The 17018-nt window shown below is 39.5% G+C and overlaps 1 protein-coding gene across 10 annotated transcripts in view; it reads right to left on the minus strand.

Annotated features, from left to right (window-relative positions):
- Positions 1-17018, minus strand: part of neo1a (neogenin 1a) — a 126480-nt gene that overhangs the window by 61502 nt on the left and 47960 nt on the right. For all 10 annotated transcript variants that reach the window (XM_053238061.1, XM_053238060.1, XM_053238057.1 and 7 more), the window contains exon 2: positions 16028-16339. In XM_053238061.1, the coding sequence (XP_053094036.1) occupies positions 16028-16339 (312 nt within the window). The remainder of the gene's footprint in view (positions 1-16027; positions 16340-17018) is intronic.

The raw sequence follows: 17018 nt of genomic DNA on the forward strand, positions 1-17018 counted from the left end.
TCAGAAGGAGTTCTAAGCAAAGAACTCACAAGCATTGATCAAACAACCCTTGAACAATTTTGGGGTAATGCTCTTCCCCAGAGAGTTGAACCTGGCACAAACTTTCTTACACCATTCAGGAACAAATTTTTTTTTTGCATCAAACAGTTCCTTGTTGAGACAGTGCAATATAATGGAAGATGTAGGCATGTCCCCTGGAAAAAAATAAATAACATGTAGCTAAGACGATATTTAGGGAAGCACAGTAAATATTAAAAACAGTGTTGCCATCTTAGGTCTCCAGAGTCCCCGGGTTCAATCCTGAGCACATGTTCTCTCCATGTCTGTGTAGGCTTGCTTCGAGATCTCTGGTTTCCTCTTTTCCTTGCCTACGCTGAAGTATGCCTAGGTGTGATTAAGTGTGAGGTGGTGCCCTGCCTGAATGGTGCCCTGTGATAGGCTGGCATGCCATCCTGCCTCATGCCCAGTGTTCCCTGACCAGGATATCATGGTAATTGGAGATGAATGAATTCTTTAAACTGATTAGGAGAAACCACTCTTAAAGGTTTTCCTTGAATGAAGAACTTGAAGGAAACAGATACAGCTAAAATACAGCTAAAAATGCCTTTCCTTTGTTGACTTCCAGAAAGCTACATGGCAATCAAGTTGTTTCTTTGCTTGCTGTAGACAGCTGTGTTCTTTATTTCTCTCTACTGAACTGTAGCAATACATTTCCCAGAGGACAAACAGCAGCTTGTACCCATGAGTTATATTCCGTGTGACTTTCCAGAAGTGCCTAATAAAAGTGAAATGATAATATGGCACAGGCATAAACACAATATTCTCATGCGGAGGTCTCTTCAGAGAGAACGTCAACCCGCTGTCAGTCACCTATTTGTTTAGCACCATAGGGCATATATACAGAGGTGAGATTTTACACGTTGTAAGTATCTTTTCAGAAGTGTCAAACATTGTGAGGAGAATAAACCTCTCACTTTGCTGCCACAACTGATCCGCGACTGGCAGAAAGACAAGGGAACTGGTAGACTGCCCATTCCAAGAGAAAAATGGCATTTTGTCATTTGTCAGTTGTAGTATCTCTGCTCAATCCTGCATATTCTCTTGTAAAAAATTTCAGGCTCACAGGAGTGGCTTGATCAGGATGGTCCCACTTAATGCACTGCTCAAGGTTTTTTTTTTTTTTTTTTTTGCAAAGCTGCAAAATAGCTGCTGTGGAAATCTGAACATGGGGTGGACGGCTTAACCAGATCTACACTGGCTCCTTTTGCTGCACATCAAAACCTTACTGCATTTCATCATCATCTTCTAGTATCTTCTAATCTTTTAGGCACCCTATAGCAATAGCAAAGAATAGTAGGACTACCCAAAGCCCCAATTTAGGAAGGGTGCCCAAACAGCCAGCAATATAATATGTGTGTTCTGATCTGAGGTTTAGGTTTCTAGGTAATTAGAGTTATAAAGTAACGGTTACTGCCAGAATAATTGGCATGTTGACAAATGGAACATTTCACCGATAAAAAAATACTGAAGACCCACTAGGGGCTTATCTCTTCTCGCAGGGAAGAAATGGATCAGTCTGATTTGGACAGACAGCCATTATTTAAATGTATGGATACAAACTGAGAAAGAAGCACCACGCATTATCAACCAAGTACTACAAACAAAGTCACAAAACAAAAAATATATATTTTAAAAAGGAAAGCTGAGCTTGACTACCTAACCTTTTTTAATGGTTCAAGCATTGTATTTCACTAAGCAGTCCAAACAGCTTAGCTTCAATGGTTTGCTATCACAAGACCTCTTTGACAGAAGGAAGAAAAACTAAAAAACAATAGGGAAAGATAAAAAGATGGTAAAATAGAGGAAAGAAAAAGTCAGACAAGGTTCTACCAAAAAAACCTGCATAGATTTTAGTTTGCCCTGTGGTGGAATCCTTAAAGGTTATTCATAGAAATTGTACAACTTTTTCAGAAAATGTTCCAAACAGAAAACCTTTTAGAGAACTAGAACAGTTAACCACTCAGAAAGCCTTTTTCCCCTAAAAGTACACAGTACAAAAAAGTTTTTACTTGAAAACGTGACTGAAAAGTAACTCTCTGTTAGAGGTTTTACAGATAACCTTAAGGTAATGGTGAGCAATGTGGCCTAAATATATAAATGGTATCAATGATACATATCAATCACTACAGATGATGCATATCATGAAATTTAGGTCTGCTAACGAAGTTCCAGCATAACAGTAGTGCCTAAAAAAGGACAAAAAATATGGTTATGACAAACCTCAAAACCTTTTAGTGTGCTAGATGGAACCTTTTTTTCTGACTGTGTTCTTGTACCACAACTAATGCTAATGTTGAATTTTAGTATCATTTCTGCATTCTTTCTTTCAATATATGCAAGTAAATCTGCTCTGATTGCACAGTACAGATGTTGAGCTCCTGGCTAGCATAAACATAAAGCCTGCACAGCGAGACCAGCTGTTCCCTGGACACAGCCACAGAGTCGTGTGTGTTTATTAAAAGATTCAACTCATCATTGAGTTTACATTAAAACCTGCAGCATCCTGTTCAAACATCCTGTCCACCCCACTGATCCACAGCGAGCCGAACCGAGGCCACCTCAGCATCGAGCTGAACGCATAATTCCACTCAGGCGAAGAACACTCAATCCTCAGTACTGTAGCAGCAACGGAGGCAAACAAATGAAATTGAAATATCATTCAATTGGGCCGTCTAGACAAAGGCAGGCACCTCAGCTGGCAGACGAGCAGCTTAATAAGAATGTTTGCCATGAGTGAGACGAAGCGGAGAAGGGCTCGCAGGGCCCAGAGGAAGAGGAGCAGCAGGGAGGCCACAAACATAAGCATTTCTGCATGACAAGAACAGGTTGAGTTGGGGCCATTACCATGGAAACCACGGAAATAAAACGAACATTTGTGGAAAGAACAAGTGTGAATTTGAATTGCAAGCATATTAAGGTCAGAGTTGCAATTGACATGCAAGAATCAATAAAACGAAAGAGAGATGAGTGTTCGCTCTGCTTAGTTGCACACCATTCACTTTCCAAAGTAATGCATTAATGGTAGAGGTGGTATGGAAAAGAGATTTCATTGTTCAACTGCTGTTTTCCCCATAACTGGAAGTATTCAAAAATTGTAAGAGGTGGTGGATCAGCTATTCTATCTATTAAAGCCCGACAGCATGGTTTTAAATGTTAAAATTGAAGCATCACAGGTAGATTTAATGTATGTGTGCTTAACCACAATTCAGTTAAACTTCAATGGTTAAAAAAAATAAATAAAAAAATTCCAATGTTTCACCAGATCAAACTGTGTGGTTGTGTCATGAGAGGGTAAGACGGCGGTTTGTATACACCAAATGACCAAATGCTAGTTAAAAAAAAAAATTAAAAAAAATACTATCTAGATGTGGTTTTGAACAAAGGGTGTAGCTCAAATAGATAATACTCCTAATTCAGATTCGCTCGTGCAATTACTTATCACCTACTACATCATAGTTTCACCCAAACCAAATGGAACAAAAACCAAAGAAAAATGGTGGAAAGGTTCAGAAATGTCTCAACTAAGAAGACCAACATCCATATTTCGTTTGCAGTCAATAATGAGTTCATCAGAGAAGCTATAGATAATAATAAGAATTGGTTGGGGTTTAAAGACATATACACCTTCACATACACATATCTTCACAAAACATCTAAACATTTACAAACAGCAAATATGCTTCCAAGTGCACTGTGCTGCACTGTAGCCACTGACATCTAATATTTATGTGGATAAACATTCAGGCGCTAAACAGAGTTGAGTTTAACAGATTCATGTGCACTTCATCTCTATCACTGGTCCTAAAAACGTGTGTATATGCTTATGTCCCTGAGTGCATCATTCTGTACATTGGGGTGAATGTTGTTTCATTAAAGCCAATCAAGTTAGAGCTTAGACGGTGCTGACTGCACTATCCCAGCACTATATGCCCATTTACATTGTCATCCAGCTGAGGTCATAGTCATGGGATAATACACTGCCACAGAGAGCGGCCGATCTTTCTGCCCAAAGCAGATCAAGGTTTCCCCAAAAGGGGCAAACCAAAGAACATTTCGGGGTGCATACTGGACCCTTATGAATAGTTCCCTCATTTCTTTCTGTACCTCTACTCCACTGTTTCCATCATTGCCTGAAAGTTCAGGCAGTTCTCAACACCCTAATCAAGCTAACTGAGAACAGAAAGGATGTTGGTAGTATGGATATTGGAGAAAAGATAGAGAAGGTCAAATGGAATCACTCTACACCACAAGTCAGAGAGGCATACTCAGATGAAATGTGAAGTCACTGTGAAGATGGAGTACACAAATCCTGGAATGCTCAAACCTCAAACTGATGAGAGGGAGAACTTTCACAGGAGGCCATGTCCTCTACAAAAAACCATATTCCTGCACAAGCATAACTGAACCATACAAGCATGCACGCAAGCCCTATACTCCCTCAATTCCACACACACACACCCTGTACTCTGTCCAGCTGGCAACAGCTATGCATCACTGTCACCATAGCTGACTTGTCCACATCTGGAGGAGGGCGAATTTGAGCTGTAACCCAAGCAAGGGTCTTTGTGGCTCTAAATTGTGCCTCATTCTGCATCTGCTCTATGTTTGGACTACTCCTGGAATGTGGATGTTGGAAAGGGGATCAAAGAGTAACGAATTGCCAAGGGATACAGATTTCACAAGAAATGCCCCAACTCTCTTCACCAGAATTTCCCAAATGAACATATCATGTACTTTGTTGTCAGATCATGAGATCATTTCTGACCCTTCCATAGTACTTCTCACCCAACACATAATCGAATGACAAACATGGCTAGAGATTTTAGCTTCAACAAATTGGTTGAAGAACATGTGAAGATGAGGAACACTCTCGATAGAATGGCCATCCCTGAGAAGTTAGTTGGAGGACCAAATTCAAGGCTGAGAGGGGAGACAAAAGGCAGCAATGGGCCTCCCAGCTGACTGGTGGAGTAAAAAGAAGGGAAGGCCAAGGAGACACAAGGTACAGCCAGGGGTGATAGACATGTCAGAGTAACAGATGGCAACAGCGAAGCAGCTGAGCCGCCAGCTAGCCTTTCTCTTTCGCTTATAATGTGAATAATAATGTTCTTTAGACAGGACACCTGCAAGAGCGCCAAGTGTGAAACAAGTGCGAAAGCCAAACCCTGTGCGAAAGCTGCTACCCCCTTCTCCCTCAGGGCTAGCTGATCTCGAAAGACTTTTGTGTTCCATTAACAAAGCTATTCGTGCAGCGTGTATCATGTATAACCACAGCAATTTCATTCTCATCTGAAACTTTTCCTGAAGTGAATTCCATGCTGTTTTCATGAAAAAAACTTAACCATAAAAAACAGCTCCATGTTAGGTAGAGGCTTTTACCTTATGTCAGCCGCTTAGTGCATGGCGTTGTTTTTACAGTTTTGGTCCTAAGATCCCTCTGACTCAGGGGTCTGAAATATGGTCTGCTACTGCTACTATCACATCTCAGAAGTTTGACCAGATTCCCTAGTGTGAGGTGTGAAATGCTACAGTACCCATAGAGATCACAGAACAGCTCCATTTTGAAAATAATCAACAGCCTGGGTGTCATCTTGCATCTACGGTCCTGGCCCTGATCGCTATCCATTCGCCTGTGGAGCTAACACTTTTGTGAAGAGCTTCAATGACTGCTCCAAGTGAAGATGGGAATGCCTCCAGCCTCCCCAGGGCCCTGGCACAGAGAGTTCAGGCCAGTTCAGCGAAGCAGGGAAACTACTTCGGCTCAGAGCCTTAGCGTAGCCCCTTAAAACCCTCTCATTCTGTTCATTTAGTGCCTTGCAGTGCTCATTCTGGCCAGGACATGCTGGAGAACTCTACAACATGATTTGTTTCATATGGAGAAATAAAAACGGACGTCTGGTTTATTTCTGCCAACTGGCCATCCCCTGTTGCTCTAGAGAGAAAGACAAAAATCCTGTAACGTGGCAACAAAGACTGTCTTGCTATCTTTTATTAGTTTTGACTGACACACAGTCTGGGTCCCAGATTGAGGCTTTCTTTGCAACAATGCAGCAATACAATCGTAAAAAGAGCCTCTTTGCTAAACACTAACAAATGGAACAAACAAGTCCAACTTGAATCCTTTTGACTCACATGACGGCAGAGATGAATCAATAAAGTACAAGCAAAAAAAAAAAAATTGGGTAGCTGAGAAGATACTAGTATGAACCAGATACTGTAATATTAGAGGGGTTGAAAAGCTAACAAGTTCAGTGGAAAAGAGGGTGGGAAAGAGAATAGAAGTCACACCCAGTCACATGCTGCACGGCTATTTGATGCTGCCAGGAAGAACAATGGTCCCGCCTCTTACCTCTGTCCTCTTTTGTGAGAGGTGAAAGCTCAGTCAGGGCAGACTTCAGAATCCAGGCCAACACACCCCCCAAACAGACCAAAACAATATCCGCTAAAGTTTGGAGCATGTCGAAACAAGGTTAAAAGAACACAGACTCTTTCATATGACCTTGACCAGACAAAGGCACGAAGCGAAGGACGTTGTTCTTCTGAAGTGTGGCTCATGTTTCAGCTCTTGCCTTCCGCTCTAATGACATGTGATAAGTCTTTCTTTAGCCTGTAATTTACATGTCATGGCTGTCACCAGACCTGAGCTAAACACATACAGTATTTCATGTGATTAAACTGCTGGCGCTGTACCAGGAGTCATGCACGGATTCTTTGTCCTGAACCTTCTCCTACACCACAACAGATGAGGACTGCTGACAATGTTGTTAGAAACAGAACCATGCGGAACAACCTTTTAACTACCTATTACTACAGTCCATAATTCTTATATGCAAAAAGCAAATCAAAAGTACACGGTCTAAAACGGCATCTAGAATCCATAATTCTCGACGTTGTCTTTAGACTAAATAAGGCTGGATTAGGTTACTTCCTACTCTATAGCAGCCACTATATCCTTCAGCATTCACTCAGTCAATGACAAGCTCGGGGAACTTAGTTAATCTACGATTTCATAATAATACCAATGGAGATCTCTGAATTTTCCTGGCTGTTGAAAGAAAAAAAAAAAAAAAAGATAGCCTTTTTAATTGTCTGTTGCTCGACTGAAATTTGGAATGGCAAATCCTCTCACTCTTAGCTGTGCCTACTTAGCAAACCTTAGCATTTCACCCAACAAGGCAGAAAAACCTCTACCAAGGACTAAGCGGAAGTTTGTTAGCTGCCTATGTAGTTACATTACATAAGAACATCTGGCAATTCCTATTCATGTAGCCTACGTACTTTCTTTGCAATCTGAAAAATGCTTGAAATGCATTCATTTTTGAAAAAAAAATTAAAGAAAATTTCAGAGCCCAGCTGACATCCTTGGAGTCACTTCTGTCATCTCAATTAAAGATTGCTTTGAAGGACATATTTCCCTAGAGAGGAAAGTTAGAGTGTACCTCACAAGTCCAAGATTTCTAAATGAGAGTCTGGCAGTCTGACGATGCATCGCCATGGAAAATAAAAGAGGAAGAAGGTCCTGTTCTTGTGGGAGAGAAACAATATAAATAGCACAGACACGTCCTCTTTGTTATGCAGATCTCTTGCTCCATAAACCCGTACACATGCAAATGCTGGTCGCAGGACGCTGAATCCTGTGAGAGTTAAGTCAAGCTCCGTGCCCGTCAACATAGCAGTCACATCAAGAGGCAAATGGAAAAACTGCTCAGGTAATGTGTGTGTGTGTGTGTGTGTGTGTGTGTGTGTGTGTGTGTGTGTGTCAATAAAATGATTGACTGAAATATTTCCTGAAAACCATCACTCAGCATCCTCAGCCAGAATTTCCAAAGCCTTAGAATAAAAAAAAACTTCCTGCCTCAAGTGGTTCGAAACCATAGAACACAGTACAAAGGTTCTCAATCATGTAATTAATGTGTCTCATTTAATCATTAGCGCAATATTCAGTTGGAAGGGATACAACTGATCATTCAAATGTCGTCTGGGTACAAAATATGTACTCAATAAAACTCAGTAAAACAGTCTCTGCTGTAATTACTCATAGATATATAGGTCACTTTATCACTGTAACATTTTTAATAGCAGTGCCATTGCTAAAGAGAAATCCTGGAACCTTCACAACATTTCCATTTAATGGCTACTGCAACATTAATATTTGCATAAGATACTCATTTGACACATAAGTAAGAAATAAAACACTTATGGACATGTTGTTATGGGAAAATCATCAGCGACAGGGTGCTGTGATGCAGCCTGATGCAAAGAGGGTTACTATTACCACCCTGAATCTGATTTTCCTCTCACAGCATGTTTTATTTCTCTTATACCACAGCAATTTGGCATTTTTTTTCATTAATTAAAGAACAATATTTATATTTTGTACTTTTTAATCACTTTTTTAGTTATGCTTAATGTTGTGGAACGTCTTCGAAACTAGTTAGCTCCCGCTACCACTTACATTATGGTAGCTATAAACAGTTGTTCCTTCACCAGTCTGTCTTCTCTTCTCTATTTTCTCTCTTAAAGGTAATAAAAGAAAAAAATACAGCACTGAGAAACTAGAAAGAGCAAACTTCTCTGTCCTGAAGACTTTCCTATGGTGGAAAACTGACTGTTACAAAGTACTGACACTGGAGACTCCTTCTATAAATGTTAAATAAACGTTTCCTTACAGAAACATCATATTAATAAGTATTATTAAGATATATAACATATTATATAACATATTAATAAGTATATGGTTTTCTTTGTTAAATAATGTTTTTTAACGATTTTGTTGAGAATCTGAAAAAAGTAAACGAGTTCTTACCAATAATGCATTACAACAAGCGCCTTAAATATAAACCTGTGATTTGCCTTGAAGCCAGAACTACTGTTCAAGCTGCTGTTCTAGAAAACCTTCGAGAATTCAAGAGAGCTGTGGTATAATCTTATTCAACGAACTCATAATAAATTGTTCTCATAAAATGTCAAACCAAGCGCATGTTTTAATTCAGCTTTGAATCATTTGAAAGGTTTTCCACACAGAAAAGGGAAGAGAACACAGCAAGAGAACCCAGTGGTTGGCGATGCCTATTTTTGGCCTATGTTCCAAATATTGAATTCTTTTTTCTTTGCCCTAGAAAACAACTATTCACAACTTTATCCTGATCCACATAGTCATTGTCTGCTTTTTAATCTATTAACATGAAGCAGTCACAAATATCAATTTACAAAACATTCTAATCCCAAAGTGCCAAATGCAGGAGAAGTAAAAACCTGTTGCCCCTAGATTAAGATGTTTGAGCTGTTTAAACATCTTACCTTTTTTAAACAGTAGCCATCTACCATGCTTACATTGTCTCTGCAGTAAGAACAGCTATCAAATTTGACAGTGTAGAAGCTACAAATAAAGCTACAAAACCTACAGTTTTGAAGCCAAAGCCACACAATGTACTGAGCATCTCTTCTAGCTCTTTCCAGGACTGAAACAATAAAACTGAGAAAAAAATGCTGCATTTGCTGCATCAAATACATGCAAAGAAAACTGTACTAAGAAATTTATAACATACTGAAACTGGGAAATGTGCTTAGGCTTGCTAATACAAATGGTGCATTTATACTTTTATACGAGAGAAAGCTGGTTTTCCATCACATAATGCTGTCCAAGTGTAGTGCGTGCATCAATCTGTCAAGCCAAAGTATAACAGAAACCCTGCTTTACCCAAACAGCAGGCCTCTGGTTTCTATTCTAAACATTACTGATCTGAGCACGAGATCAAGAGTTTGAGGTTTCACTTATAACGTGCACTCATGACACAAGGCCAAACACGACTCTGTTTATGCATACTGAAGCAGAAACACAGAGAGGCTACGAACTCCAAATTCCCCCAGCAAGCCACACAGCTGAAATGTACAGCACAGGCAGTGGAGCACGTCCAAAGAAAGCCTCAAAATGCTCGCAATCACCGGCCGCTCCAGTCTCGCTGAGGTCAGTGGAATCCTTTATTGGCCGTAATTGACGAACAAGAAAACGCTGTTTTCTGCTCTCGTCCATGGTCTGTGCATTTATAGGGCTGTCTTGTAGACTGTTTGGGTCCTTATGTACTGGTTCAACATATCGTACTGTTTTTTTCTTAAAGCTTTTAGACTGAATGTCTGCATTGTAATGTGTGTGGTGGTCTGGGAAAACCCATCGGAAGTGGCTGAATTCTGGCAAACAGCCAAAAATGATGAAAACTCAGGTCTGTCCATAATATACCTTGACACATTAAGAAACCATATATATAATTTCACCAAAAACAGCATTCAAATGTTTATTTAATCATTTAAGCATTTGTCTAATCTTAACTAGTAACTTTCCTGCAGATATCATATTAGTTATGGAGCCAATTTTAAACAAATGCGGTGGAAGAAAAAAAAAAAAGTCTGTCTTAAGATGTCTAAAACCTTGCTAGCTAAGTGTGATTTCCTCATTTACTGAATATGTCAGGCTTTGATACTGGTTGTTAACGTGTCTGTGATGGTCTTGCACTATAGTCTCCCAGATTTGAGAGCGCTATAACTTTACGACCCAGAATTTCATTGGTTAAGTAGATCATGTGATCTGCATTAAGATGCTGTATTCATGCGGAAAATAATAAAACATTTACAGAGAACTGATTCAGATCTTTGCTGTCTTAAATTGGACAAAAGATGTGTCTCAAGCTAAAGCTCTCCATCAGGCTGAACATCTCATCATAAAGTTAGAACAACAAAGTATATCAAATCTCAGAGTATATTAAAGTATATCAATTGCAGTGTTAAACCTTTGGCAATCTTGTACAAACCTCTGATACAACACTGTAGCTTAAATTGCTTGCTACACTAGAACAATCACAATTTTTTTTTTTTTTCAAATGGCCTGCAAAGAAATCTGACAGCCTTTGGGAATGGCGGTGTTTGAAATTCATAGCGGTTCATGTTGTGTTTGCACTGGACTCTCTGAGTTCAGCTACCGTGGCCGTGTAAAACAGGGGAGGATAAAGAGCTAGCATGTGTGGAAAGCTGCAGTGTGAAATGAAACACTGAGTGATTGACAGAAACGCAGGCAGATTGGGGAACAGCTATGGTCCCTACCCAAGCAAAGGTCATATGCAAGAGAGGGAACTGGAAAAAGGAAAGACTGGGATAAAAATCTGTCACATGTAAATAGTTTTGGTCGGGTGCGTGCAGGGCGAGAGGGTAGTACCATGTACCGCCCCAGGACAGTTTCTACAATATACAACAATAGACTGGTTTATTCTTCCTCCCAAAAGGTTTCTAAATCCTTCAAAAGTTCAGAAAAGTACATTGGAAGTTTGGCAGAAGAGGCAGCCAGGTAGCAAAAGTCACTCTCCAAAACAGAAACATCAGAACGGGCCGCCAACCTTCACAATTAACCAGAAGAGACATACTACATGGCCAACAGTTTATGGACACCTGACCATCACATTCAAATGTGGTTCTTCCCCAAACTGTTGCCACAAAGTTGGAAGCACACAACTGTATAGAATGTCTCTGTATGCTGTAGCTTTAAGATTTCCCTTCACTGGAAGCAAGAGGCCCAAACCTGTTCCAGCATGACAACGCCCCTGTGCACAAAGCTCTATGGCACCAAAATATCAACGGTCCATGCAGTTATAGCAAAATACATCAATGACAGGTTGGAATGTTGCTCCCCTAAATGAAGCGAGTTAGTCTTACCACCCTGATTATTTTCCAATAACAGCACACCCCAAATTTTTTTATTCCCCTTATATCACATCAATTGGCCAACATTTACAATTCTATTAGTTAAAAAAAAACACACCACACAATAATTTGTATCCATTTATAGTTACATTTAATGTAGTGGAACATTAGAGCATCTATAAAAGGTCAATCACTTATTCTTTAAGCTAGTAAGACAAAAATTATGCTGTATGTTACCAAGAAAATGTAAAAAGTGCTCTGTCTTGAAGACTGTTCCATGGCAGAAAACCTACTGACTGTTACAAAGTACTGACACTGAAGACTCCTTCCATAAAAGTAAAAAAAACTGACATACATTTTTCTTCATTATATAATGCTTTTTAACAAGTTTTTTATTATTAGGCTTAGATCATGTAAAGGGTCCGGAATACAAGTTCCTGCATAAGCTGTTACTAGAGAAATGGTAACATTTGAACGAGAGCATTAATATAAAACCTGTGATTTTTATATACTTGCAGCCGGACTTACACTCAGAGAGCTGCTGTTATAGAAATGAAACACCTTCTGACCAAATGATATTGAGAATTAAACAGTGCTGAGGTATAAAACGTACTGACAGCGTGGTGGCATTGATAAATGCTGTTCTTAACATAGCCTCAGTATATATATTTAATCTAAGTTAGGTATACATTTTTGGCTGCTTGGAGCCACTTTTCTCTTTCAAGTTAACTTAAAAACGTATTGTTTATTAAGGGGTTGGCCGTTAAGGATTATTTTTTTCAAATAGCTTCGCTAACTAACTTTGTTTTCGTATTTGTAAATTCGTATATGTATAAACTTCCCCCAGAAACATGCTTCTCTGACTAAATGTGCCACCACATTGTTTGAACAACGAAAAAAAAACCCTGCGTTTTCATCTAATGCTACTTCCTGTTTACTACGCCGTCCGCTACTCTGATAAACAGCCAGCGAAAAGCTAAACACTCCCATTTTGAAACAGCAGGAACATCCCAGGCTAGCACAAGTTTGTTTCTGGCAGCTCGCAAACCCTCTACTAAAGCATCATCTAGGTTTAGGATCATTGGATTTTGTCTCCGATGATGTCGCAGTACTTTTTTCCACAGCTATTCAGCTTGACAATACATCATTGTAAAAAGACACATGACCTTTACACCGTTACTGTGGAGACAGAAAGCGAGAAAGAACAGCTCATAAACTGTGGCACTTGTAATTGCATCTGCGGCCCATTCCGTGCACGAGGACCACAACTGGATTTCCTGTGTTTTAATAAACCTGTGTTTGAAAATGGCCCCCAAAGTATTTCATATATCGTGTGTATTGGACCATAAATATAAGAGGTAAAACAATAGTTCTTTGGTTCCCCAGACTACATATGAAGGGAAAACTATGCCTGAGTCCGCTGACCACAAAAGGGTGACTGCGCTCAAGCTCATCCACGCAGACGTGACCTGCTGAATACGCGCCCTACACCACGCAGAGCAGAGGACACAAATGAAATCATTCGTTTCAGGTGTGTTCTTTTTAGCATTGCGCTCGCAGCCAGCTCTCATTCCCTACACCTTGATCTCTGCGCTATCATCTCGCTCAGATGCTTGGCGAATACAAATAGTCCCTCTTGGCTGAGGATGGGGCTTAATCTATCTCTGAACAGATATGTGCAGAAAGAAGGCTTCAAGTTTCATTATATACACACACACACACACACACACACCACCACTCCTCTTTTTGAAGGATAGGAAGCACTTTATTTTATTTGCAACATATATAAAGTTACATGTTTATGGACTTTTAAGGCGATCGCTGATATAGGGAGAGAAAAGGAAGTAAAAACAAGAAAAAAACAAGCAAATATAAATAATAAAATATTTCATTAATATAAACATTTCTAATCATTTTTATTTGAATTAAATAAAAAAATGAGGAAAGAGAAAAAATATGCATTGACATTACATGCACATTATGTGATTACATTTTTATGGGCTAAAAAAAACGTTTAATGATAATGATAATAGTAATGAAAATAAAATGTTTTAAAACTAAATAAGTAGAGAAGTAAAGAAAAAATTATGCATGTGTACATGTACACAGCAAAACCAGAATAAATAAAAACTGAAAAGAAAAAAAATATATAAAATTTATATAAATATAAATACAAAGCCATGAAAGATACTGAGAAGAAAATTTACAAGAGAGAGATGAGTAGTGGATCTGGAATAGATGTACAGATTCAAAAGTAGTAACTTTTGAGGCAATGATGTGTGCGACATGCTGTGTGGATTCATATAAACTATTACATACATGGCACTGTCTGTGTGTGTGTGTGTGTGTGTGTGTGTATGTGCTACTACACTCATGATAATCCCTCACCTGAACACAGATCATCGCTTCCACTATCAGCAGCACTAACAGTAAGAAGACAACGGCTTGGCCCTTCAGGAACAGGATGTATTAAACTGCACTGCGCATGTCCGAGCTGACAAAGCACTTGATGAATAAATAGCATAAACTCGCTTTGGAAGTCATGATGACAAGCTGTGAAGCGAACTAAATTAAATTTGTATACAACCCACTTTCCTGAGCAAGACTTTGTATGCCTCGGGGTTCTTTATCTCCCATAACACACACAGACACAAAGATGCGTATACACACATACACTCATGCCTAGAAATATACCACCTAGAAAAATCTAGTGAGTATGACGATAGTGATGCAGTGTCAGGCTTGCTTTCAGCCCTGAGTCACCACAGGTCACCTCATTTCCTCTAATCATAAGTAGGGTGAGTCCAGGAACCCAAAGGGTCGCTCGCACATGAGCGCGCACACACGCACACGCGCGCACACACACACACACACACACACACACACATTTGATGGCATGTGCATCAAAGAAAGATCATTGAAAAGAAAATCACAATGCATCAAAGAAATGATTCTTTTTCACAGCCCTAGCGCACCACAGTTCACAAGGTCTATTTTCCAATATTGCACATGTTTATTTCTAATATTACAAGCGCAAGATTGCTGTTGAATCTATATGCAACTCTGGCACATTGTTCACAGAACCCGGGCAGTTGAAGATTGGAAAAACTACTATGACACAGTTCCCTCCAAAAGTATAGGAACGTCTAGGCCAATTCTTTTGTTTTTGCTATACAATGAAGACATTTGTGTCTGAGATCAAAAGATGAATATAGATGAAAATTTCAGCTTTCATTTTCTAATCTAACAGGGCACACCTGGGCAACAAGAAACACCTGTCATTCACATGTTCCAATATTTCTGATCTCTTGTGTGGGTTCAAACAAAAGGTGTCATGTTGTAAGTTGTGTTTTTTTTTTTTTTTAAAACACATCTAGATGTAAATATCAGGAAATGAAATTCTAATCTATCATCTCATATATCATCTCATATTTGATATTTTGATATCAAACCCAAATGTCTTTAGTGTATAATTAAAAACAAAAGACTTGGCCTTTACCGTTAAAAAATTGAAAAATCACATCCTTATATTTTGACTATACTGCTCATGCGTACTTTCTAGTACACTTCACAGGATGCATCAATGAAAGGGCCAACTCAAATATTATACAAGACTTTCTACCAAGTTTGCAGAATGTTTGTATTTCTTCACACTCAACGCTGATCAACTGCAAGAAGCGTATTATGGCGCAACTTCTAGAACCCGTCATTTGCCCCAGGCTTTTCTGGAGCAAGAACTCCAGAGGCCTTGAGCGAAGGGTTGCAGAGGAGGTGGCAGTGCGTCTGCCTGGCCTGCTAAGAATGTGGAAGGGCTTTTGGTGGAACACAAATTGAATTTCAGGCTAAGACCCAAGTCAAACACCTCATAATCCCTGCTGCCTGGCTCTCAGAAACCAAACAAGGTCACTTTTATCCCGCCTCGATGGCCATAATAAAGGCAGCACTGCAGGGCCGAATAAACCCCCTCTGACAACATTTACAATGGAGCTACATGAGAGAGGACACGCCGTCGTGCCTTATTGAACTGCAACCTACGCTGAACAATGATGGCATTGATAAGCTGGGGAAGAACGAAAGCAAATAAATTGACTTTTTTTTTTTTCTTCTCCAAGAGTTTGGACTAAATCCTAATGCAAATGCTCACTTGATTGTCACAGTGATGAGGCTGACACACAAAACCACTTGTCAATACAAGCAACAGAATGACGACAACCCTTAAATCGAATCAATAAAATCTTAATTCAACATGCCTTTTGAGATTTACAGAGCATCTCCTTACCTGCTACGTTGAGTCTGGCGGTGCGGCTACTGATCGTGCCCAGGTTCTCGATGGTAGCCACGCACTGGTAGACGCCCTCGTCGGGTTTGTTGTGTTTGGAGTGCATGATGGAACTGATGAGCAGCGAGCCGTCGGGCAGGACCTGCCTGCGATCGTCTGGGTTGAGCAAAACACCATCTTTCTTCCAGTGCACCCTGGCAGGGAGCTCACTGTAGACGGAGCAGTTGAGTAACGCAGGGGATCCCCTCACCGCCAACGTATCCGAAGGTTCCACAGAGAACCAGAAAGGACTGAAGTGCCTCTTGACAGAGCCTGTAAAAGAGGGGCAGACATATTAAGATCTCCATACTTAGAACAAGTTCTGCAGAATACTTTATTGTTTGTTGATTTGTATTTCGGGAATCAGATCATTTTCTGGTCAGTGTGAATTTTAGGTCTTGCTGAGAAAAGAAAAAAATATATATTATGCATGTGTATATGAACAAATCACAAAATTCTACAGCAGAATAGGAAAGAATATGTGGTAGAAAGGAGATGCAACGAAAAGCAAAAAGAAAAAAATTAAAAGCAATATGCATGTGTGTATGTGAGCATTTAAAAAAACAAAACAAATCCGGCAGCAAAGCGAATACGTGGCAGAAATAAAAAGAAGTAAAAAACACAGAGGGAGAAAATTCTATTGTGAAAGATACAGAGTATGCAAATTACAAAGTAAGAGAAAGAGTATTCATTTGTAAGCCGTTTCATAAAACCTAAATTAGACATCAATCCTCATTTGAATATTTCTGTTTTTTTGTTGAAATGAAAGTTATTTGCAGCATTAATGCAGAAGTCAAAGGACAAGCAATTACTTTGTCCTCATAAATTATTCAAATCTCAGCCCCCAGAGCCATCAAGAAATTGTTTAAATAAATAACTGGAATTATCTGCACTACCAGAACGGGACTGAAGACTGAAATAATGAGCTTCTTAAGGTCGTTTTTACTAACGT

The sequence above is a fragment of the Pangasianodon hypophthalmus genome, chromosome 11 (assembly GCF_027358585.1).
Source record: "Pangasianodon hypophthalmus isolate fPanHyp1 chromosome 11, fPanHyp1.pri, whole genome shotgun sequence".
NCBI lineage: Eukaryota > Metazoa > Chordata > Actinopteri > Siluriformes > Pangasiidae > Pangasianodon > Pangasianodon hypophthalmus.